The sequence below is a fragment of the Vespa velutina genome, chromosome 10 (genome assembly GCF_912470025.1).
Source record: "Vespa velutina chromosome 10, iVesVel2.1, whole genome shotgun sequence".
NCBI classification, from domain to species: domain Eukaryota; kingdom Metazoa; phylum Arthropoda; class Insecta; order Hymenoptera; family Vespidae; genus Vespa; species Vespa velutina.
Genome location: NC_062197.1, coordinates 6,529,649 through 6,554,893, shown reverse-complemented (window position 1 = coordinate 6,554,893; position 25,245 = coordinate 6,529,649). Strand labels below are relative to the sequence as shown.

The following is a 25,245-nucleotide window of genomic DNA, read 5'->3' as shown; positions in this document are numbered from 1 at the left end:
CATTCCAGCTTAAACGGAAGATTTATTATAATTATTAGTGACTATAACATATAAGTTTGAATCGATATCGTGCGCGCATTTTTATATAAACAAATAAAAAAAAAAACGATTATATAAATTAAGCGAAGTTTATAATTTATTTATTATTAATTGCTCTAAATAAAGATTTATATAATAAGATAACGTTGTTTAAAAATAATAAGAGCAGAGGATATTTGTTGGACTATGATACATAATTCTAATTATATTTTATTCATTAATTTTCAACATATTTCGATCGAATATAAATGATCGAAATATTCTTTAAATGACGTTTTTGTGTGTAAAAACGTAGATAGTGCATGTCGATAAACGTGACGTAAATAAAAAATGTTTAGAGACGAAAAGGTAAAACGTCCGAATTTTTTTTTTTCTTTTCCTCCGTGTTCTCCGTTTTAATCGTTTTCTCGACTAATATATCTCGTTTGTCGATCGTTACATTAGATTGTTTTTGAGATGTACCGACGAACGAAGCCCAGAAAGCCCTTTTTGATATGTTATTGGCTGATCGCTTTCGTATGGACGATGAATGTTTAACAGACGAACGATCTTTCATGATCGATGATACGTTCAATGGTTCGTTAGGTCTCTTTCTATTCATCGAGATCGTTTCGCTATTTTTTGAGGCAAAATTAGGATAATTTATGAAGTAAGAAGTCGCAGGTTTATTTGAATGATCATTAATAAAATAGGGTTGAAACGAGTGATCGTTATGATATCCATGATGGCTAGGATGACGATTAGAATGACGATTAGTATTATGAGGAAGAAGATGATGATCAAGTTGTTGATGATGTCGGTGATGATAATGAAAGTGTATATGAGGCATATGAGGAATAAAGTGATGTTCTCGAAATCCCCGTACTATGCTATCTTGCATTTGCTTCCTTTTGTTCCAAATTCTCTCAAATATTCCAATAGAAACGGCGGTAATGAGGCCAACTATCAGTATTAAAAAGGCCGAGTAAACATCGGCGAATCTTGCACTGTTAAATGTTGTTGGTGCTTTGCATCTTGGCATTTCTGGTAACATTTTCTCGGCTATTCTTCGAAGAACACCATGTTCTTGTATACGCAGTATACTGCAATGATAAGATTTGTATAGTTTTTTTAATGTTCTTTCGGTAAATGGCTCTTTTTTTTTATTTTCTTTTTTTTTTCTTTATTTACTGCGAATGATAACATATAAATTAATCTGACGGCTGATTACGAAAGTTAAGATTTGATTTACCTCAAATTGATAATCTTTTTATATGGACAAGTATTGGCCATAGGTAAAGCGACGAGAGTAAACGTCTGAGGTAAAGGGAGTTCCTTTAACGAACATCTTTCTTGAATGAACGTTGTACGTAGAGCACGGCGTGCCAGAGTTGCGCTAACGAAAAATCCATAACGTCCTTGAGCGGCTTTCATGAGACCAGTCGTCGCTCCCAAACGAGATTCACGATTGTTAAAAGCTTTTATATATAGTTGACGAAGGTGACTGTCGTTAACGTTCTACAAAAATTTTGATAACTAAAAAAAAGTCAAAAATCCATGTATTTATAAAGAACTTCATACCCGAATGTATTCATCATCCGTGATACTGTATCCTAATTTAAAATTATTAAACAAGAGATCTGTAATCGATCTTATTCCACTAGCTTGTACAGATAGAATGGAAGTTATAAAACCAGCGTAAGCATTGTAAGTGACCAATGCAAATACTAGGCTAAAAAGTAAGAGAGTCTTTCCCGATGGACTTTTCGGTATCCAAGGTGATCCTACGTAGGATAATATAAACGATATATTTTAATTGGTATTTTAATCATTTTTTATAATCAGAATAGTTAATCAGATTGTTGTTAAACCTTGCATGCACATGATACTCATGCACCAAAGTGCTGCTTCACCGAGTCCAACGTTCTTCTCTTCTTCAGGATGTAAAGTTCTTTTAGCCACGTAAATGATCGTTCCCATTGAGAGTAAGATTAAGAAGTATGTGGCAGCTACGCAGCCAAGTAATCGATCATTGAATGGCTGTAGAAATATATCTCTCATGGTACCGGTTTCCAACGGATGATAATAAACATTTCTCCTGTAATTAATGTAAACGAACAAATTTATCAATTATTAAGAAAATAAATACAGATGTTAGATACCAACATGTATCGAATAAGAGGATGGCTGAACGCCATATCTCCTAATCTTTCTTCATTGATAGTTATGTATCCTAATCCAACATCTACAGTACCAGCAACTACGTCACCGAGAAGATTGCTCCAAACCTTGTTCGTCAGAGTACCGAGTTTATCGTGCGGAATCAATTCCATACTCGAAATGAAGAAAATAAGAATTTATTCAATAATGTAAATCACAATTATCGAAACATTATAATATTTGTTTTATTTTTATTTATTTATTTCTTTTATTTTCATTTATATAGAAATTGTCCATTGAAAATTATATTAAAAAATAAAATTAAGAATTTCCATAGGAAGATATAATTAAAAAATAAACGAAGATTAAATCTTTATACCTGGCATTTAGATCGTGGGTTACAGAATTAGCAAAATCTAAAAGAGGTACGATATCATTGACCTCGACCTCGTCGGTAATGTCTGTCTGGCCATCGTTTGTACCATTTAAAACGCCAAATATGATCGGCCAACCTTTGAAATCTTTTCTCAGTTTCACACTCATTGGATTCTTTAGTAAGAATAATCCTGGACACCAAGACCCAAGGGAATACACGACGAGACTGGAATTGTCGGAGTTACGAATCTTATAAACGTGCAAAAAATGGAAACACATCGTCCGATTTTCCCGAGTAACGTAATCCAGATTCATAGTTCTATCGGAATTTCGTCGTTCCGATAGATTTTGAAAATCGACAAGTTGGCCGTATTGTCGGAAGTTCGAGCACGTTCTGAAATATGAAGAAAAAAAAAAAAAAAAAAAAAGAAAAAAAATACTTATGCTTCTCTTTTATCTTTTTTCTTAAAAAAAATTCAAAAAACCATAGATTCGATATAATTGATATAGAAATGATTTAAGTTTTCGTTAAAGTTATTAATTGTATTTTAGTTAATTATTTTTGAATGATCATATTAAGGAATATTACAGAATGAAAGTGGTCACGTTTAGGAGAGGAAGAAAAGTGATAGAAAAGGGATAGAGAGAAAGAGAAATTATTCCAATGGGAATAATTTATATGTAGGTATACAATATTACTCGTGGCAATAACATAGAAGCAATTAACCTTGGCTATTTTTAACGACATAGAACGATTTCTAGTTTCTAACCTGTTCCGATACTTTAACGTCAATTCCCGCATAACGTCCTGTGAATTTGAAGAGGTTGCAACCACCACATCGCTGTCAATACCAATATTGAGATCCTTTAGAACGGCATCGATGGTGGTATCCGTATTTCTAGCCGTGATCATAAACCAAGATACGTAATAGTTGAACAATAATTTTTGTGAAGCCTAAAGATTGAAAGAAAATTTGTGATGTATGCAAATTAAATAAATCTAACAGCTGTTTCGAGATATAGTATATCTACCACATGGAGTACATTATCCGAGGAAGTCAAATTGAGTCCATCTAAAAGTACTATAGAACCAATTCTATGTCGTCGTATCGTAAGTGCGACTGGTATATTTGGATTTGTTGCCGACTGAATGGATACGCTGATTCCTCTTTCAGCAAGGCAAGTCATTAAAGGTCGAGCATATTTCAGGACACAATCTACGTGCGAGAATATCGAATTTGATTTTGGCATAGAATTATTATTTTAGATATTAATAAATATTTCTCGTTATTAAGAAAGATTTTAAAGTAATTACAATTTATTTAAAATTTCACTTGACCTTGCCAGATTATATGTCAGTTATTTGAAGCAAATCATCAATCTTTTATATTTATATCAGACTTACACAATAACAAACCGTTAAAAATTTATTTCTAACATCAGACATATATATATTTTTATTAATGTTATATCTCCTTATCAAAGAAAAATGCGATAACTTTATATGAAATTTGCAGATAAATATATCTCGTGTTAATAATTTTTTCACGGAAAGAGAAATTTCTTAGAAGGTACAAAGTGCAATATGAAAAAATATTTACGTTTACAAAGATTAAACTTGTCATACTTACTCTTTGAACTGAGATTATCGAAAAGTACAATTTGATCCCATGATCTCCATTTAGCATACTCAATCATTAATTGCAACGTTAATGGCGATGGTATAACGCAATTATTTACAAAGACGAAGAAAAAAGACGAGAGTATTAACAAAATTGTCTTCATTTCTTTTTTTCTCCTTTTTCTCACCTTTTATTTCTCGAGTACACGTACTTAACAATCGTTACGTTGGCGAAGATAACGACAACAAAAATCGAACTCTTAGCGAAATCGGTTTCACATTACGTTGTACAAAAGTATATATATATATATATATGTAAGCTATATAGAACCAATTACCTACGTTCGTTTTTGCTACCTATCAACTTAATAATTTCGTTTAACGTGAGTTGTTCTAAAATTAGAAATTCAATCGAAGAATAAACTGAACATTTAAGATAAATTGTAGTTTATCGTTAGTTTTTAAACAAAGTTTTATACTTCTTATTATTATTTCGAGATTAAGATTGATCGTATATATGTGCACGTGTCTTAATAATTATTAATTATAATATTTTCTCGTTTCTGATCTATCCCGTTATTGATTGAATATCTATATATATATATAAATATATATAAGTATTATACGCATACCATATATAACGATTATATCACCAGTTTAATTAAAATTAAATAGGAGGAAATGTTAAAAAGAAAAAACAAAAATTAAGATGATCCAAAGTTTTGTGACTACTGATATAAAGAGAATTATTTTCCGTCGAATGATCACGCTACCATGAACTGTGTCAGAGAGCGATCGGTCAGAAACTAGAAATTATCTTATAAAAGTCGATTCGATTGCTTTCTTTCTGCCCCATCGAAACTATCCAATAGAAATTAATTGATCAGATAGAGATCATAAAAGCATTTTTATTTTTTGTACGAGCAAATTAATTGATTGAATGTCGTTTCACAATGGTCATTAATAATAATCCCATGGGATATGAGGTACAAGAGTGGTAAAAGTAAAATTATCTATGTCGCCTAACGACGTTCCAAGTGAAAGGAAACATAACATTATTATTTATTTCGTGAGCGTTCGAATTTTCGAAATTATTGTCTTTTCTATTAAGATAAACCAACAATTTTTATTTTCGTGCACATTCGATTCACAATCGAATTCTTTACTGAAGCACAAAGTTTTACGTTAAATAAGGAAGTAAAATTGTTTTCTTCTTTTTTTTCTCTCTTTTTTTTTTTTTCTTTTTTTTTTATACATGATTTTTCTGACAGTACTTCTTATCTATACCATCGTTAAAGAGTACAAGGAATATGTGCTGAGTTGGCTCTTAACAATCGTTCAGAATTTTTGATTTGATGTGCATTAATTAAAATAATTATCTTGCGCTATTTTCGTTGAAAGATACCAAATAGAAATGGTTCGATATTCCTTGAGTCATGCTTACTGATTGAAAATTTATATGGTAATGCTGAATAATGTTTCATTCAATAAAAGATTAACGATTGCGTAATTGGAATATTCTATTAATAATTAATTATTTAATTATTTGTTGGATTAATAATTAATAATTAAATTTTTTATTGTCTTAAGAAATGTTTATTTTTATATATTTTTTTTCTTTTGTCGATAATGATAAATGAAATGAATGAATGAGAAATAATAAATGAAATGAATAAGTGACTTCAAAGAATGATTATGGCTATCAATGATATTGTTTTGTAATTATAAGTTTTGTATGAATTCAATGACTTAAAGCTTGTCTACAATGTATTATTTAGAATCATTGACAAAATTAATCGTAAACACACCGTGAATAATTGATTAATTACCATTAAAATTATATCGGATTGTTAATAAATTAAATGATGTCGAACGATTTAATACATTTTTATCTACAGATAAGATTATCAATTAGATTTATTAATCAATGATAAAAATAATTAAACATTAGAAATTATTCGAGATAAATGTTTTATATCACGATTTATCTCTGTCGGTAAATTATCGATACTGAATAAAAACAATCGCTTAGTAACAAACGTGATATAAGAGATTTTAATCAATTTCATTTTTTTTATTCCCATTGATTTTTAACAATGCAAACAGCACCATATAACAGATAATTCTAAAACTCCATCATTATTATTGATTTTCTCTTATCCTGGAACGTCGCATTAGCGAGAAATTTAATTCTCAAGAAGGCCGTATATGGCGTTAACGGCGTTTCGGATCAATCGTTTGAGTTCTAGGAAAAGAGAAAGAGATAGAAAGTGAAACGGATAGGTAACAAATCTAAGTAATTCTGACAAAAAAAAGATATTACTTTATTATTTGAAATAACAATTGAAATTCGTTGAAGTGTCAGGATTTAAAACATTTTCAAGAAGATTTTTTTGGAGTTATTTGAACGATATAGAAAAGAAAGAAGAAACGAACGACGATTTCATTCATGATTCTTCGCAAAACGATCGGGAGTGTTCTCTCACATCGACGAAAAACATTTCGTCGACATTTTGGTACGTATATTGCATGTAGATTTCCTACAAAAATCATTATCATACTAAATATACGAAATTTAAATATAGGAAACAATTAAGATCAATTATTGTCTAATTAATTAATCGTGTTCTTTTGTCTTTCTCTCTCTCTCTCTCTCTCTCTCTCTTTTTCTCTTTCTCTTTTTTTCACGTGTATATAGAAATAAGGCTATTTACCATCTAATAAGTTTACATCATAAATTTTCCTGACTACAATTCTCAAATTATTTTAACGTTCAAGAATACATTCAAGGACAAATAAAAAGTGAAAACATAATGACTGTTTTCGTTTTTTCTTTTTCTTTTTTTCAAAAAAATTTTCTCTTTTTGTAAAAATTGTTTTTCAAAATTATATTTTCTTTTTTTACTTTATTTTTAAACGCAATATTTTCAAGGAAACTAACACTTTTTTTTTACAAATCGTCAAACATATTTCTTATTATGTTTTCATGGATGATTTCCCGGAATTTTGAGAAAAGTGCTATAGTCCTGAAAAGTATTGTATCTAAAAAATATTGATTTTCGAAATTGATATAAACATTTCTTTTTTTTAATTTAAAGATTATGATAAAGTCATTTTGTGATAGTCATTTCAAAATAAGTACTGATACATTCGACACATTGTAATACACAATTAATTTACCATTTACAATACCATGAACAATTGTTTTTACTATAGATAATGATGTGTTCCGACCGAACTTTAAGATTTTATAAAAAAATTTAATTAAAAAAAAAAAAAAAAAAAAATTTCCTACAAACATCGATCGTAAATGCTTTGAAATTACGATTACTTTATACATTTCTACAAATTTTTAGAAAATAATTTGTTCCTTAAAAAAAAAAAAAAAAAAAACCATGAAATGTATTAAAACAAAAATTAAAGAATTAAATTAGTTAAATTAAATAAATTAGTTAATTAAAAAAGTAAATAATTAAATTATATTTTAAATGAGATTTCTAATTCTGGTTTTGAGATAATCGCTTTTAAATGTACAAAAAAAATGATTTTTTGCGATTATCCATAAATAATCTTATTCAAAATATAACCTTTTTAATTGAAATGGTAGAATTACATACGTTGTCACTTGTGTCCGGTAGGAAACCACTTTCCCACGTATGTTAATTTGGTGATCGGGTCATTATTAGTGCGTAGAATATTCCGTCCCTTCTAAGCGCTAAACTACGACGCTAAACCATTGCGTTAAGCTGTTTCTAGATATCATGAGTATATGGATAACATCCAGCTACATATTTAGCAATTGCAGAGAACTCCGTAAGATTTGTTCTTGAAAGATTGTAATTCCTAGTTTTCTCATATAATAGTATCAGTCGAAAATCGATTAATAATTTTTTTAAAAATTTCTAAAGTTTCTTTTTTCTCAAATAAATAATACATGGATACTTATTATAATAATGATATTAAAGAGTTTTGCAATAATACCCGGCAAATATATAGGTAGTGTTTTTGGTTAAAACGTATAAACGTTTGCGAGAAACAGTATCATTATCCAACTTGTCTGTATTATAAAGACCTATTTGCAACGTTAGAATAACAGAAAGAGTTGGGAGGTATTTTGCGAGGATACGTATCATTACGAACAATCAAGAGATACTTCGTCGTAGCATAGATAAAGAGGGGCTACGTATAATTGATTGATAAATGAAACTTACATGGATCAAAATATGCGACAAGTGGATAAAGTTGCACAAAAATTAATAATATGACTATATTCTCTTATAAATATTCTCTTTTTGAATTAATTTCATCTAGCAAACATTGATCTACTCATTTTATTCAAAGTCATATATTTTCTTTCAAATCGAAAGAAATTACTATTCGAGTTATCACACTGCATTTATTAATATGAAATAATATTTTATTCATTTTCATTTTTCATCATTCACAAGTAATTCTCTTTCTTCTCATGTTATAACAAAGTATCGTCGTATAAATAATCATAATAGCAAAATATTATTGGTTAGTTGTTTATTTTTTTATTTGCTATGAGATAAAGAAAGAAAAATACATCGTTAGGTACGAACTCTTTTAATACACATACTCATTGATATTTTTCTATGTAAAATAAGCTCGAAGGAATAATAAAAGATATAGAAATGGAAAATAAATTCGACTGAGTCTAGAGAGAAATTCAAATTTGAATGAACAACAGATATGGACAATAGCATTTACCAGTAAGCTGAATAATAAAGATTGTATCCTTCATTTTGATCTTTCGTAATGTTTCAGTATTTATTATAATGACATTAATAAATACGGTTTATCTTTTGTATAATTCTGTAGATGCGAAACAAGATGAAATACAAATTATTTTGTCGAGTAAATATCGAATATCAATGTATATCCTTATTTTTCCAACAAACCAAGAATGAAGAATTTTTTGTTGACGTTTCTTATAGCGATCATATTCAATAACAAATTAATATCATCGATATTAGCCCACAAATAATAATACCGTATGAAATAATACCGTATCGAATAATACCTAAATCGTAGGTATACGATAAATATTGATAAAATATTGATAAAAAATATTGATATCCGTTTGATACTTCTGTGAAAGTATTTGTAACCATTTGATACTTCTATAAAAATTTAAATGCAAGTGACTCTTCGTTTTTTATTATTTATCTTTTGTTTTTTAGAATTTAGTTTACAGCCTCTCTTCGTTTGTTTATTTATCGATATATCAATATCGAAATATCGGGCACATGTGGTAACACAACAAATAACTCTTCTCCATTGCCATAAAAACGAATAGTACATGGTAGACAGCACGACTTGATTATAATTAGTTTCAAATAAATTTAAAATTACTAGTTATTTAATAAAAGATTGTAAAATATCATCTGAAATCATATAATAGCATATGCGTAAGACATAATATTAATGTATTTTTATTTTTATTCATATTTTAGCGGTTAATAAATATTTTATTTTATTTATTACAATGATATTATGTCTCTTTAATTTATTTCTTTTTCTTTCGTTTTCTTTTCTTTTTTTTTTCTTTTTTTTTTTTAATTATAAAATCTTCATAAAAACAATACAAAAATTTGAGAAAGCTTTAATATTCTCTTTTTAAAAATACATTTAAATTATTCATATTGAAATTAAATTATGTTTTTAATTTTCATTATATATATATATAAATATAAATGAAATATTGACCTCATATCTTTAATTCAAAGAATTCAGATTTCTAGACAATAATTGATTGAACATAAATCAGCTATTGTGCGACCGAGAATAATTTCAAGTAACGGGACATTTATGGCTATAGCTATAGTAATAGAAAAGTGTTAATGTAGATGCTGTACAACTATTTTCAAAAGTAGAGCATCTTTTTATTCAAATTTGTTGATATCTCGATGATACCGGGTCACAAGTTCTGACAGGTGAAAAGAAACAGTTCCTATACTATCCGGTACCGTTTAATAACCTTATTCGCCTTAAGATATCGAAACTCTTCAACTTCATTTCTTAAACTTCGAATAGTATAATCATTCTTTTATTATGTGACACTTAATAAGCATATTTCTTTTAATCCTTCATCCTTTTTCTCTTTTAATCTTTACATTTTTTCAAATTCCTCGTTAATCATTCGATTTCTACTAACAGATATTTCAAATATTTTTACAATTTTCAAAATATTCTTATTCAAAGAGAGATTTTCAAGGGATTTATTCTCCTTTCATGGTTTCCTATCAATATTTTTAATCTTATTCAAAGCATCAGTCTTTTTTTCATATTTTAATTAGTAATTATAATATTAAAAGATACAGAAAGGAAAAAATAGAGAGAGAGAGAGAGAGAGAGAGAGAGAGAGAGAGAGAAAAGAATTAAATCATAATTTATAAGATTATAAAACTATTACAATTTTATTAACTAAACTATGACTTCATGGATGATTTAATTAAAGTTGAAGAAAAAAGATTTTATTACATTCTAATTTATAATATTATATAATTCGGTCAACTCGATGTATAATTAAATTCGACAAATTCCGTTATAAAATATATACGTTTTAACTTTCGACAGATTTTAAGTGTTTCAACATACACTTAGGTGATAATATTTGCTTTCTTTCTTTCTTTCTCTTTTTCTTTTATGCTCTATATTTACTAACAGATATGCAAATGATTAAAATTCTGTGACAATTCTTAAGAAAAATGTCAAACCTTGAATTTATATAAAAGAAACAAACTTTAATGATTCTTATCAGAAAAGAAAAATTTCGTAAACTGTTCTGTTGATTATATCTTAGAAATTACGCGTATGATGCGTTAAGAATAGACAAATATTTCTGGATAATTTTAATACATTTAAACGAAGCAAAAAATGTTAAAAATGAAAACGAAAAAATATGTCTTTTTAATATTTCATTCCTTGGACCGAAATTTCTTGAAATGAAAACATAATTTCATTTCGATCATGATTTGTTTTTCTATTTACATATCTCTATTTTTTATCATAAAAAGAAAAAGAAGAGAATTACCAGTAAAAGAAAAAGAAAAAACCTTGAAGAAATTATACTAAGTTTAACTCGAACTGACAAAAATTCAATATTGTTCTATCCAAGAAGTTTACGTATAACAAATATTTGACAAGACAGATACGTGTGACAACTAAAAATGAATAAGATAAAAGGAAGGTAGGGTCTCCTATGTTTCGACACATCCAAGTGACTTTTCTTGACTATATTTATCGCATATTACTTTTCTGATTGGAGAGTTGGCCAGGTTTTAAAGATAAATCTTGAGATATTCTTTTTTTCTTTTCTTCTTCCTTCTTTTTTTTCGCGACACATTCTTACCCTTTATTACTCTGTCCTTATTAGAAACGTTCACGAGTAGGATGCAAAATTGAAATATATGATCAGAGAATGAACATCATCGTGTTAGCATTATATTTTATATCGTATTATTTATGTTACACGTGGTATCCTATTTTGCAACAAAATGTTTATTAATTCAGTATTTATTACACACATACACATACACACAAAATAAATAATTTATATAAATAATAAATTGATTTAATTTTAATTTAATTAACTTATTTATTTGTATACTCAATATACATCAGGTAATAACATTTTGATGTCAATATAAAGTGGAACATTAGCAGCGGACTCATAAATTTTTCACCAATCAAAATGGCGATCACTTCTCGTTTGCTTGCATTTTTTGTTATCTTTTAAATCATCCATCTCGTTTACGATTCGTTTAAATGTCGTCGACCTCTTTGTTTCTGTGTCAAAAAGTGTGTTACCCGAACGGTTTATCTGCGAGCAATGATGTCATAAAACGTAATATCCATCTAACGAAAAAGTTATATCTATCTTTTTGTGATTATCTCTTTGTGAGTGTGTAAATAAAAAAAAACAAAAACGAAATCAATGCACTATAGAATTAATGAACTATAGATTTGTAGGTCATAGCTTCTTTACGATTTTCATTTTTCTGTTAAGTCTTAATGACGGTACTAAATTCTTTCTAAATATTTCGATACCATCGATATTTCTTAGTAATAGAAATATCCATAAACTTTTTTCTTTGGAATTTAAAACTTATTGATTTTATATTAAAAAGATCATTAGTAAGATAATTTATTGTTAAATGAATATTATAATAATAATGTATAATATTCATCAAAATATCATTACCAATCCCGTGAGACTTCCTTTTATTGTAAAACTTTCATAGAAATAAAGACAAAGCTTTATGGCTTTATTAGCATAATTAAAAAATTTACGTAAATATACGCATTATATATGATAATGAATTACTTAAAGTATATATTAACCTATTCAGATTTTTTTATTACGCATGCTATTATTAAATTATTTTTTTCTTTTATACTGAAATATTAAAATTATTGTTCTATGAACTCTTGCATATTTTCTATATTCTGTTTAATTTTTTCAATTCACATCGTTATAACTATTGTCTAACAAGGTAGATATTATATTTTATTTATATTTTTAAATAGGAACTATATTTTTTGGGAACTGATTTCGTTTATGCAGATCATTTCTTTAGATTTTTTCTTCCAAACTATTTAACGAAAGAAAAAAGAAACTGTTTTACGTAAAAATAAGAAATAAATGTTATATAAACACAGACTAATATTTCATTAAAAAGTTTTAACAAAAATTTAATTCTTTTTATTAATGACAATCTTTTGTATTTACTATTGTTCCATTTCAAAATGTACGTCATTTATATTGTATTTGAATTGCCATTGAAAGGCTCTTTCTTTCATAATGTATGAACTTTATTGAGAGCGTACATTATTGTTATGAATATTAAAAATAACTTCTTTCGTAAACTTTGCTTCATAGATATATAGTACTATTAATGGAAAATTATTATTTTCTTTGACTGAATAATCGTAACATTCGAAAAATTCGCTTTTATTATTATTTTTTTTCAATGTTTATTGCCTCTATAATAAAGTAGAATATTCTAGACCAACTTTGAATTCAATTAAAATGATTTGTGCATTGCATGATTCATGAATTTTGTTTTTATAATGACAGAATTAAAAATACGTTTTCAAACCTACTGATTATTCTTTTCAAAACTTCAAAGAATATACAGTATTTTTTTGGAGTCAAAATTATTTATTCTACGTAAATGAGAACTATTCAAAGTACCTGAGGTGTAGCGCATCTTGAAATTATTTTAAGGTGTATATAAATGTTTTCAATTGTTATCAATGTATGTGCAAAAATTGTTATCAATGTATTTTTTAACAAGGTTTAATACAGTCATTTATTAACATGTGGTTGCTTTATTCAACTAATGACTTTTTATATATATTCATAACGTTAACATACGATTTATATATAAAACCAGTAATTTACATAATACAACGAAGTATCAAATTTTACGTTCTGTTATCGGTTAATTATACGTTTCAATCATGATAAAACGTAACCAGTTTTCTGTAAAGTATTCGATTAATTCACGCTTGAATGTAGTCTAGTATTCTGAGTATTCATATAATTTGCAATTATTTTTCGGTGAGATAGCCAAACAAAATAAATTTTAATTAGATTTATTTAAAATCCTTGCGTCTTGAATGTCTTCAGGAAAAATATCACGATTGTTCCACCTTCAAACAACATCATTGTGCGTGTGCTCGTGTTGATCTTCGATAACTTGGTATTTCATATCATCTTTTCTTCGAGCTGCTCACTTCTGAATCAAAGGGAGAGGCTCTTTTGATATCATAAGTACAGCCGAATTTAGCGAAGTCAGGGTAGGTATTGATTTTATACAAAATCAAAAGTTTTCGAATAACTATGCCAAAGAGTAAATTTAATTAGATATAAATTAATCATTATCGTTTAATATTCAGTAATTTTTAGACTCGCACGTTTATCTGTTAGTACATAATAACAAGATTTTTCGTAGCTTTGTTATGTTATTACTACTTTATTTTCATATTTACTTATAATTGTGTGTATGTATATAATATAAGTAAATGCAAAAAAAAAAACTCAATGAAGTTCGAGAAAAGTATTAATGTTACTATGTTTTGAAAAGATTATCTTATTATTAAAAAAAATTGTTTCTTAATGCATATAATAAATATAAGTAATTAGTTGTCATAATGTAAGTCATATGTTAATATAAATTGTTTGCATGCCAATGTACTTTTATTTTTTTCAGATTTTGATTTTCTATACTCTGACTTTTATTCCATCAAAAATTACTAATACGCATCAATATTATTCGTATTTAACAAAAATCTATTAAACCAATATATCTCTGATAAAAAATAATAAAATTTATCCAAAAATAAATTTATGATGATAAGTTTTTCATTATTATAAATATTTATATAATGATTGATTTAAACACCAGTCTTCTTTTTTTTACGTGAATGCTTTTTTAACTCGTTTCTGGATCTTTTATTATCTTTTTTTCCTTCATATTATTTTATTCAAGAAAAAGAAATGGTGAATAATCTTTCACTCTTCCGTCCGTAAATTTCGTAGTCGTTATAGTGGTAGTGGTTTAATCCAGTGGCCAATACCAATAAGTAGGACGTACTTTCTTGCACGTCGGCATTTTGTAGCAAGCTCGCCTTTAACTTAGATCATTTGGTATTTGCCATTGGTACGTACCAGTCGGTCTCGTTGGGTGTCTTCTCTTTTGCTTTTTCATTCGATTTTTTTTTTCTTTATCTCCAATCGTTCGTTATTACTTCAGATTATTATTAAAGAAAGCTTATTTTCGCGAGTTTGTTATTTGAAAATTCGAGTTTTTATATTAAAGATAATAATTTGTTAATTTCGTATTTCTTACCCGGAAATTTCAAGAAGACTTGATACTTGTATCATCGATATTTCTTTGTAAGTGTTTCATCATATATTTAGTTTATTATATTTTTTATTTAACCTATTCATTTGTATCATTAACAAGTGGCTATTCCGAGGACGTGATTCGTTCAAATATTTTCATAGTTATTGATTAACACGAAAATGTATATACTTACGTACAATTACAATTTTTTTAAACAATTGTATTTATCGAAATGACAGGCATATCTTATTTTTTTTTTTACACAATAAGTTTTCCTTTGTTAATATTAATCATATTATTTTTATAGTTGTAGAAATTTATATATGGATGTCCTTTACCTCTTTTTATTTTTCTTTTTTTCCATATATCATATTTCATATTTTTAAAAACATATATCATATTTTTAATCATCTTTTTATCTTGTACGTTAAGTTAAAAGGAATCGAAATATATCTCGATAAGAATAAGTACGTTTTGCACTTAAAAGTTTCTGAAGGAAAAAAAATTTTTTTTTTAATAAAAAGTTAAATAATAAAAAAATTTATTTAGGAAAATATTTTCCGATTTAAATTAATTTTTTGTCTTTAAATATTGCAGGATCCAAAATAATAATTTCTTATCATATTATTTTCGTTTATGTTTAAGTGAAGTTGATTACAATTATCATATAAAATATACAATTATCTTATCAAACAAGGAATATTATAGCATAAATATACATTATTTATAATAGCAACACATATATTATTTTCGAAAGCGTACAATAGTGAATAATATAATGAAAAAATTAATCAATGAAAGTTAACATTGAAAATAAAAAAAAATGGAATACCTTAGTGTAATACAAGTCGTATAAAGTTGTTTTACAAATTTTAAAGTGTTTTGAAATATAACATACAATTTAGAATCATTAATTGTATTAGAAGCGAATTTTATTCCAAAAATAGGTCACTCGAAGTATATTTTTTTAATACTTTTTTAACTATAATTATTTTAATATTAATTAATTTTTTAGTTTTTAACATAAAACATTATTTTATCTTTTGTTATTATATTTTTGTTTTATTATATATTATATTATAAAGTTTATATGTATATAAAAATATCTATATATCCATTAAAAAAAGTGAACTATTTTTCTCTAATAATAATTCTTAAATAGATTGTACGGTTTCGTTATTTATATACAAATATCGAACTATCGGATTTAAGAAGGAAATCAGAAAGACCGTACTCTTTCAAGAATCTTTCCCGATGTTTTTCTCGTTCGGTGCTTTCATACGCCAGATGATCCTTCCGCTCGACATACTTTCTTGCTGCTATGATTCTGTTTACTAGAGTGAAATTAAACACTCGAAAGAATCGCAAAATTTTGCTTTAAACGTATTCATAACGAATGTTAATATTTTTTTCTATCCCGAAAAATGTCGTCGAAAATCGTTCTTTGAATTTAATGAACTTTATCAACTTAACTTTAAAATTCATATAAGTTCTCATTTTCGAAAGCATTAATTATTTAATACCAGAGATTATTTCAATAGTAGAAATGTAATAACGAAAGGAAATTCATTAATGATTAATCTTTTCGAATTGTGGTATCAATTTTCAAAACGTTCCTATGCATTTTTTTTCACGTTCCGAAGATGACGATGACTCATATGATCGTCGAAAAAAGCCTTTACAATCCGTCAGCTGCTATTCGATGTTTAGATGAAATCGTTAAAAGGCATACTTCGCTAAATGAGTTACGTGGTACGTAAATATATATGACTATATGCACACACATACAAATATATATACATACATTTGGGTATGTGTGCGTTTCCAATTTCGAGTAATTGCACTTGCACCATAGAATTGTGCAATGATCGCGAAAGGACACGTTTGAGAAGTATGAGAAATTGTTGCGAATTTACAAAGTCGAGTATTTTAGATGGCATCGTAATGTGATTCATTATCTCCGATATAATGAAAATCGAAAATGCCGTTTATCAAACATAAAAAAATAATCGTATTATTTAGATTAGAAAATATAAATAATTAAATTAAAAATAAAAGTCTGACCTTTTTTTTGGATTTGCATTGCATGCCAACTACCATGTGAAGTTCCTTACAAGGAGATCGACAATTGGGTCACTTTCATCTGTACCCACGCTCTTCGAATCGTTACTCATTGCATGCGTCCACTTTCCGAAGAAACATCCCGTTCGTCTCAATACTTCTTTAACAAATGACCTCCTTATCAATATGCTTTATAGATCTCGAATTTTTACGATTAAAATTTTGGTTAAAATGAACACCGTTAATAAGATATAATAGCAATGCGTTGTTAAATTGGAATTTCTAATTCGATTTCTCCATTAAAAAGTTTGAAAAAAAAAAAAGAAAGATAGATCTATATATCTATATAAAAAAAAGAGATATATCTATATATAGGTCTACTTTCGATTAACCTAATTCCAATAAATAGACTTGTTTATGATTCAACAATAAAAATAACATAAATTACAATAAAAATACGACCAATAAGAAAGTGTTGGTATATTTGTGATGGAGTAGCTTCAATGTACGATACCATGTAGTAACCGGTCGGTGATTGGCAATGACCTCAACAGCGCCATTGGCCTCCTTTCTGGAGAACCCGTTTGCATCTCTCGAAACTTCACTTCTTTTACTTCCTTCTTCCTTTCTCGCTCCACTCTTTTACCACTATCATAATCTTGTCCCTCTCTATCTATTCCTTCAGCTCGCTTTCTTTTTTCTCCATCCTCCGTCGATATACCGTTGGTTTATACGTCAATCGAAGCACTTTTACTACTAACACAGAGTGAACAAGATCACGTTACTCAACTTCTATCTTGTCACGCAAACAACATCTATCTTTTCCTTTTTCTAAATATACTTACAAATTCCTATGTAAAAATCATTACTCCATCTTTATTTACTATTCCCATTATTAACATATTCTTTTCGGTTCCTTCAAAAATATTTCAATGAATAATAATATCATTTAATATTGATAAGTAAACTCAAAAATCAATCTTTCGATAATGATATTCTTATTTTTATTTGATAAGTATGAATTTATTTAAATGATCATAAATTTAATTTAAATTTAATTAAGCAATTTAATATACAATAACATCTTGGAGACGTCATTTATTTCATGTGCCATTGTAAATTTTGACATCTCCGAGACGTTAGGAACGTTCTCCGGTAGACGCCGTACAATGCATTATTAAATTATTCAATTATTTCACTCGTGTGTCGATTCTATTTTGTTGAAAATATTCAAAATGTTCTGTTTATGCTCTCTCTTTCTCTTTTTTTTCTCTTATTTTTTTGTTCGTTTTTTTTTTTTTTTAATGTCAAAAGATTAAGTAAAGTCTATACATTTATGTATCTAAATAGAGGCAATTGGCATATATACATTTATGTATATAAATTGAGCCAATTGACATATATACATTTATAATCAAGACGTATTAAAAATTCTTCTTGCAGCAATTAAAAAACATACGTAATCTTATTTCCATTTATTGGAAAAAACTACTATCTTACTTTGTTCTTTCATTTGTGCGTCATTACGAGCACCTTTTTTTCGAAATAAGTTTTTTTAGCAAAAATAAATTCGTGTTGAAGCAATGTCAATTGTTAGGATTACGAGTTTCTGATTATCCACGATAATCATTAACGATGAAGAAAGATATTCGTGGAGTAACTTGTACGTTGGCTTGGTTAGAACTATCCATTATTTCGCCGTAATAGAACTTTAATACGCATGGAAAATGATATATGAAAATGACATAACTATGTGAAAAAATGCGTTCATATCGAAGATATATATGGTGAAGGATTTTCAATAGAAAGAATAGTAGACGTGAGATTGCCGAAGTTAAAAGTATATTTCATTTTTGCGTAAGCTCGAAAAAAAAACAAATGATTCGTCATCTTTATATATACCAAGCGAAGGGTTAGAATCTTTTCTTTTTGTTTTTCTATGTAGCTATACAAAATTATTCAAACTTAACATAAACTGTCTTTATTTAACGGAGTATTATATTGTCGAAACGTACATATACATACATATATATATATATGTATATGCACGTTTATATATATATATATATATATATATATATATACACACACACACACATGCGTGGTGCAATATAAATATACGCATACATAGTAATTTTTTTTCGTTGAGTACGTTCGTTTCCTTAACCCAATATTATTAAAAAATATTATCACATCTATCATGAAACAGTTTGTTGATTTTTCTTGAAATCAAATGGTTCTTCACTATTTGTACTATTAGACTATTGCGTAAAAATAATTTACGTTTATATAGAACGTATGTAAATTTGTAGGGAACATATATAAATAGAAACATAACGGATTCTTATTCGAAATCGATTTCTTATTTTTAAAAATGGGACCATTAACATTCTACATTTCGAAATAACATTCTTACTTCGAACCTTTTCATGAATGAAGATCTGTTAGGAGAGAAATGCATGACGATTCGAAAGTTGACAAGGAAATCTTTAAGTCAAACGAGTAGTAACGAATTATCATAAATAGAAAGAGGAATGGCGAAGCCATCGAAAGCATTCACGTGTTAATATTAGGTCTTCCTGACAATGAAAATTGCTTTCACATGTCTTAAAAAATATGCGTTTAACTGTTGATGTTATTTGAGAGTGGGATTTCTATGTACAGTTTGTTTAAATAAACGGATCTTAAAACTCTAAGACGTTAATGTATTTTAATTGATTGTTATTGTATATTCTAATTTCGTTTATAGATCATTAAGTTCCTTTTTTTTTTCTTTTTAGCAAAATGCCTTTCTTTTTCGTACTTAGAGATATTTTCCTTTTTTCCTTTAGTATTTTAATATAAAAATCGACTAATCCTATAACGAATGATATTCGTTTCAAAATTTATAAAATCTATATTATATCGTATTATATCAAATATTATATCAAAATTATATTAAATTATATCAAAAAACGTTCTAATGCAGTTTAAAGATATTAATAAATTTATAATTTTTCAGATCGTCCGTCATTATGGCACCAAACTTGTTCGGAACTTCAGCATCTTTATTCTTGGAAGCGTCCCAGCAGAATCTTATTCAGGAAAAGTCAACAACAGAAAAAACAAGCACGCCGAAATTGGAAACACAGAAATCGCTAAGATCGAAGTCAAAGTATAAATGGAAAATTGTATGGAGAAACGTGATAGCTTTTCTTTATCTTCACATCAGTGCTCTTTACGGATTATATATGTGCTTTACCGTTGCAAAATTGATCACGGTCATATACAGTAAGTCGTTTAATTTCGATTTTTCTTTACTTAGATTAGCTTTGCTATTCAAACGATCGTTATTATCAATCTCATGATGATATTATAGATATAATAATTAATTCTTACTCTACTGTCCTGTAAGACATTACAAATTCATTACGATATTTATTTATTATCGAATATCAAAGACATAAAATATATTAAAAAATAATAAATATTTTTAATCATTTTGATAATTCTTTTTTTTTCAGCGTTTTTGATAGGTTTCGTAGCGGGCTTCGGTGTAACAGCCGGTGCTCATAGATTATGGGCTCATAAATCCTATAAAGCGAAATGGCCTATGAGAGTAATTCTAATGATTTGTCAAACGATAGCCTTCCAAGTAAGTACTCTATACTTACATATACAAATATAGGATGTAATAACAAAAGGTTCGTCCATTTAATTCTGGTCCCGTAAGAAACATTTAAATGTTAATAATTGTTTAATTTTTTAATCATTTAATCGTTTAATTTAATACATTCTTGCGATAAGCAGATTGAGGGAGGGGGGGGGCAGTTAACGTTTGAAAAAATATATTTTTATACTCCTATATATTTAATTTCGGATTTCGAAGTGTAAAGTAAAAATATCAATTTCCTAAGCAATTAACGAGTATTGCAGAAAAATAAAAAATACCGAGTGACGGAACTGAATTGCGAAAAAACTCGAGAACTGGAATTTTATGAAATACAATTTTTCTATGCGATCAGGATTACGAACAATCTGAATAGTACTAATTATAGAACAATATTAAATAAAAAAAGAAACAAAGAATAGTTATCAAAATAATAAAATATTTTATTAACATCAGTTATTTTATTTATATATTATATAATGAAAAATTTGTTTAAATAAAATTTAACTAAATTATCATTTATAGCATGTAAATTGATACAAAATGATAAATGCGTAAATGTTCGAATGTGTTGCTAAAGGATAGTTAAGTGAAAAGAATTGTTAATATTACAGAATCACATTTACGAATGGGTGAGAGATCATAGAGTTCATCATAAATTCACTGACACTGATGCCGATCCGCATAATTCTCAGAGAGGCTTTTTCTTTTCGCACATTGGCTGGCTGATGCTAAAAAAGCATCCTGACGTTATTAAAAAAGGTGCTACGATCGATATGAGCGACATTGAGAAAGATCCAGTAGTTGTTTGGCAACGAAGGTAGATATTAATCATTAAATTTTTGTCGTTTTTATTTGGACATCGATGTATTTTTTTGTTTTAATTTTTCTAGACTTTATATCATTCTTATGCCACTCTTCTGTTTCATCATTCCCACGTGGATACCATGGCATTTCTGGGGAGAGAAATTGATGTATGCTTGGTACCTCACTCTTTTCAGATATACCTTATCCTTGAATCTTACGTGGCTTGTAAATTCTGCTGCTCATATATGGGGTACGAAACCATATGACAGGTATGTAAAAATTTTTTTTTTTCTTTTCTAAAATCAATTGGATCATTTGCATTTGATAATATAATCAATGAAAATTATTGTATTAATGAGAAAAATGAACCATTATTACAATGGATTAGCATTGTAGGCATATATAATCTTTTAAAGAATAATTTTTATAATTATTTTCTTCTTGCAGTTCTATTTCACCAACCGATAGTTATTCAGTCGGTATAGCTGCATTCGGTGAAGGTTGGCATAATTATCATCATGTCTTTCCGTGGGATTACAAAGCCGCAGAGTTGGGCAACTATAAAATGAACTTTACGACGGCCATCATCGACGGTTTCGCGAAACTTGGTTGGGCCTATGATCTCAAGACTGTCCCTATTGAAATGATACAGAAACGAGCAACTCGAACGGGAGATGGCTCAAAATACGAAATTACCGAAGGTCAGCACGAACATACGCACAGTAACACTGTTTGGGGTTGGGATGATCGTGATATGATTTCTGAGGACATTCAATGCGCAAGGATATTACAAAAATCTGATTAAAATCAGTCATTATTGTTTGGAAATGTCGCCGAAGAATAATTACCAAAAAAAAAAAAAAAGAAAACGGCATGAAAATAGAAAAAAAAAAGAAAAAAAAACTTGTAAAAGAGTGGTCGATTCAAACATTTATTATTGTTATATTGTTTACGTACTAGTATAATTACTTTTTTGTTTCGTTTTTGATCACTTATTTTCGCGTACCATATATATTACATATATATATTATCATAGCTTTAGTGTAGAATTTTTTAATATATCGAAGAAAGGGTAAAAGATAATGTAATAGTGAGTTAAAATCATCAATTAAAAATCTGGAATAGCAATGGTGATAGTAGAACTATTTTTAATTTACGTACATTTACTTTCTAATTTGCACAAATCGCATATTACTAGATTGTAATTCTCCCATGATTCCGTAGATAATATTTTTGATAGGAATTTAGTTGGATGACTTTTTTACCTGGAAGAATTAACCAAATGTTTATTCGAGTAGGAAAAAGAAAAACAATTTTCTTTAAATCGATCTAACTTTCCGAAAGAAAATTGCTTTGTTCTTCGAAGTTTTATTGTAAATATTTATAAAATATGTTATTTCAATTTCCATATTGTCTTCCGAACACATTATCTTTGGAGAATTTGAATTGAATTTAATTCTCTTTTTGGATACAAAAATTTATTCGAATAACACAAAAAATACTCCTCGTATTATACAGGACTACTGTACATACGTCGGACTCATTGATGATCGTTCTTCTCGAAGGAAATTTTAGCAATTCATTGATAATCTGATATCAATCTTTTGCCTTAAAGCATATATTTATATGTATACAAATACTGTTGATTAACTTAAATTTTGGTATTTAATTAAAAATAATATGCATGGGATTGTTACATATTCATGGAATATAAAATTTTTACCAGATAGCAATCTGCTTTGTAAGTATAGTAACAGGGTACCGTTATGCGACATGAATACATTATTTATAATATGCTACTTGTTGCGCTATAGAATTATACTAAAGTTATTGAAGTTTATAGAAAAAACAGCGTAATTATGATAAGTCGAAGCAGCTGTTATAAACAGGATGTGTTTATTTTATTTCTTTTATATATTTACTAAAATGGAGCGTGTTATATGTAACAAATGTCTTCTAATAATGATTGATATATACTTTCAAATAAATTATTTTATTCGCATACATGTTTATGCAGTATTTATGTTATTTAAATATAAAACTGCCTTATTTTCAATATACCTATCTGATATATTAATATTTTCTATTTGACATTTCAGTAATTTTCTAACGGTAAATAGTCTGAAAAATAGTTAGACGTTCCTTGCGAATATTTACATTATTCTAGACGACAACAATGTTCTATCTATGTTAAGTTTAATAATATTTATATATCTAAATGCTGAATGAATTTGATTCAGCAAATAAAATTTTTAAATTGAGACAAAATATTGTCATAATTTTCTCATTGAATTATATTACTCGAACATGCGTTAGAAATACATTTACATGCGCATTTTTTTTTATTTCTATAGGAATGACTTTCAGAAATATCATAAATGTTATAACAGATGATCGAGTAAACATAAAAAAAAAAACAACAAAACAAAATTAAGACTCAACGAGTGTTGTTTAACATTGATTTAATAAAAAAGATAAAAACGATCATGTTTTTGATCGAAGTTCAAATAAAGTCAGAATTATGTTCATGATTCATTATTTTATACGTTGAATTATGATCAATATAATTATTAGTACTGTTTAATATGAACTTGGATTGAGAAAAGAGAAGATATAAATCATAGGTTCATAAGCTGAAAGAGAGTTCTAAAGGAAGCGATAATATAAAGTAGACATGATTGCCTATCAAAAGAAATTGATAGTAATAGCACACGAGAGAATATTTTACAAGTAAACATGATACTATAAGATACCAATTTCGCAATATTGTAGCACGTTATTCCTATCTTTATATAAATCATTATTCCTATCTTATAATAAACAAAAACGCTAGAGATTAAATAATATTAGTATATTTATAGTCCATTCGAAATAAAAAATGTAAATATTTAAATATCTGTACGTTTGAAACATTCGATTAATGTAAAAACAAGGTATCGGAGTTTTGTAAAATTAAACTATATAGTTCGTTCAAGTGTCTAATTTTGTTAAGATATTGATTAGGAAATCAATGATTAGATAAAATATTTCTAAATAAATTTAGTAGACAAATTTTTGTATAGTCGAATAATAATATAGAAAAAGGGGCCGTATTATAAGTTCGATTTTGTAAGAAATATTGAGAAATAAATTTAAATGAAAAATTTCAATTTACCAACTTGAACGAATGCAACATCGATGAATTATAAATTAACGAGTTGACCAATAGTTGACACAAGAAACTGTAACAGCGTAATAACAATGAATGCAAATAGGGGAAAGAATATATCGATGAATTAACACTGCATTAATAACACTTCATAAATAATGCAGTATTATTTATGAAATGTGACGATTTTGTTACGACTATTATGCCTTCTCTGGTAAAACACATAACTAACACGCCTTGGTACCACCAAACACACACGTAGAAACCAATTAAAATAAGAGGCAACAAAAACACCGAGAACAAAAGAAATCATTCATTCTGTTTTTGATTCTTCTTGAGATCACAGGCATAGTTACTGAGAGTGATAATTTGATTAAACTACTATGTAATTGATGAAGTTAAATAATTATATCACAATTATTGCTTGATGTGCAAAGTGTATTGTTAACGAAAAACCCACACCAGTTTGTTTTAGTCTGTTAATAAGTGAAATCTTCGTTTCTATCTTCGTCCTTATCAATTAAAATAG

General features: G+C 27.5%; 2 protein-coding genes and 1 long non-coding RNA gene across 8 annotated transcripts; 1 reads left to right on the top strand and 2 right to left on the bottom strand.

Annotated features, from left to right (window-relative positions):
* Nucleotides 1–2: 2 nt before the first annotated feature.
* Nucleotides 3–7,880, bottom strand: LOC124952037. 3 transcript variants are annotated; one of them, XM_047501331.1, is made up of 9 exons: nucleotides 7,792–7,880; nucleotides 3,586–3,770; nucleotides 3,324–3,508; nucleotides 2,558–2,947; nucleotides 2,185–2,352; nucleotides 1,890–2,116; nucleotides 1,600–1,802; nucleotides 1,271–1,536; nucleotides 3–1,121 (listed from the first exon to the last, which is right to left on the bottom strand). In XM_047501331.1, the coding sequence occupies exons 2-9, from the start codon at nucleotides 3,739–3,741 to the stop codon at nucleotides 374–376; spliced, it is 2,343 nt and encodes a 780-aa protein (XP_047357287.1). In that variant the 5' UTR covers nucleotides 3,742–3,770; nucleotides 7,792–7,880; the 3' UTR covers nucleotides 3–373. The 3 variants fall into 3 exon arrangements, with proteins under 3 accessions (XP_047357287.1, XP_047357286.1, XP_047357288.1); XM_047501330.1 differs by lacking the exon at nucleotides 7,792–7,880 and adding an exon at nucleotides 4,185–4,716; XM_047501332.1 differs by lacking the exon at nucleotides 7,792–7,880 and adding an exon at nucleotides 3,869–3,898.
* On the top strand, nucleotides 6,421–23,570 carry LOC124952038 (acyl-CoA Delta-9 desaturase-like). 4 transcript variants are annotated; one of them, XM_047501336.1, is made up of 7 exons: nucleotides 6,421–6,690; nucleotides 13,833–14,002; nucleotides 20,114–20,382; nucleotides 20,616–20,746; nucleotides 21,376–21,581; nucleotides 21,655–21,837; nucleotides 22,016–23,570. In XM_047501336.1, the coding sequence occupies exons 3-7, from the start codon at nucleotides 20,127–20,129 to the stop codon at nucleotides 22,371–22,373; spliced, it is 1,134 nt and encodes a 377-aa protein (XP_047357292.1). In that variant the 5' UTR covers nucleotides 6,421–6,690; nucleotides 13,833–14,002; nucleotides 20,114–20,126; the 3' UTR covers nucleotides 22,374–23,570. The 4 variants fall into 4 exon arrangements, with proteins under 4 accessions (XP_047357292.1, XP_047357291.1, XP_047357293.1 ...); XM_047501335.1 differs by lacking the exon at nucleotides 13,833–14,002; XM_047501337.1 differs by lacking the exons at nucleotides 6,421–6,690; nucleotides 13,833–14,002 and adding an exon at nucleotides 14,819–15,101 and having other exon boundaries at nucleotides 21,763–21,837.
* Nucleotides 16,243–17,809, bottom strand: LOC124952039. Its single transcript, XR_007101805.1, has 3 exons — nucleotides 17,627–17,809; nucleotides 17,116–17,269; nucleotides 16,243–16,385 (listed from the first exon to the last, which is right to left on the bottom strand). It is a non-coding gene; the product is annotated as an uncharacterized LOC124952039 (long non-coding RNA).
* Nucleotides 23,571–25,245: the final 1,675 nt, after the last annotated feature.

What these genes read in the sequence shown, in the direction of transcription:
- LOC124952037 (XM_047501330.1), bottom strand. Translation starts at nt 4,338, where the DNA reads ATGAAGACAATTTTGTTAATACTCTCGTCTTTTTTCTTCGTCTTTGTA. An exon ending in ACCCACGATCTAAATGCCAG is followed by an intron (nt 2,353 to 2,557) that starts GTATAAAGATTT and finishes CTTCATTTCGAG; the next exon opens with TATGGAATTGATTCCGCACG. An exon ending in AAAAAGATTATCAATTTGAG is followed by an intron (nt 1,122 to 1,270) that starts GTAAATCAAATC and finishes TTATCATTGCAG; the next exon opens with TATACTGCGTATACAAGAAC.
- LOC124952038 (XM_047501335.1), top strand. Translation starts at nt 20,127, where the DNA reads ATGGCACCAAACTTGTTCGGAACTTCAGCATCTTTATTCTTGGAAGCG. An exon ending in GTCAAACGATAGCCTTCCAA is followed by an intron (nt 20,747 to 21,375) that starts GTAAGTACTCTA and finishes TTAATATTACAG; the next exon opens with AATCACATTTACGAATGGGT. An exon ending in GTAGTTGTTTGGCAACGAAG is followed by an intron (nt 21,582 to 21,654) that starts GTAGATATTAAT and finishes TAATTTTTCTAG; the next exon opens with ACTTTATATCATTCTTATGC.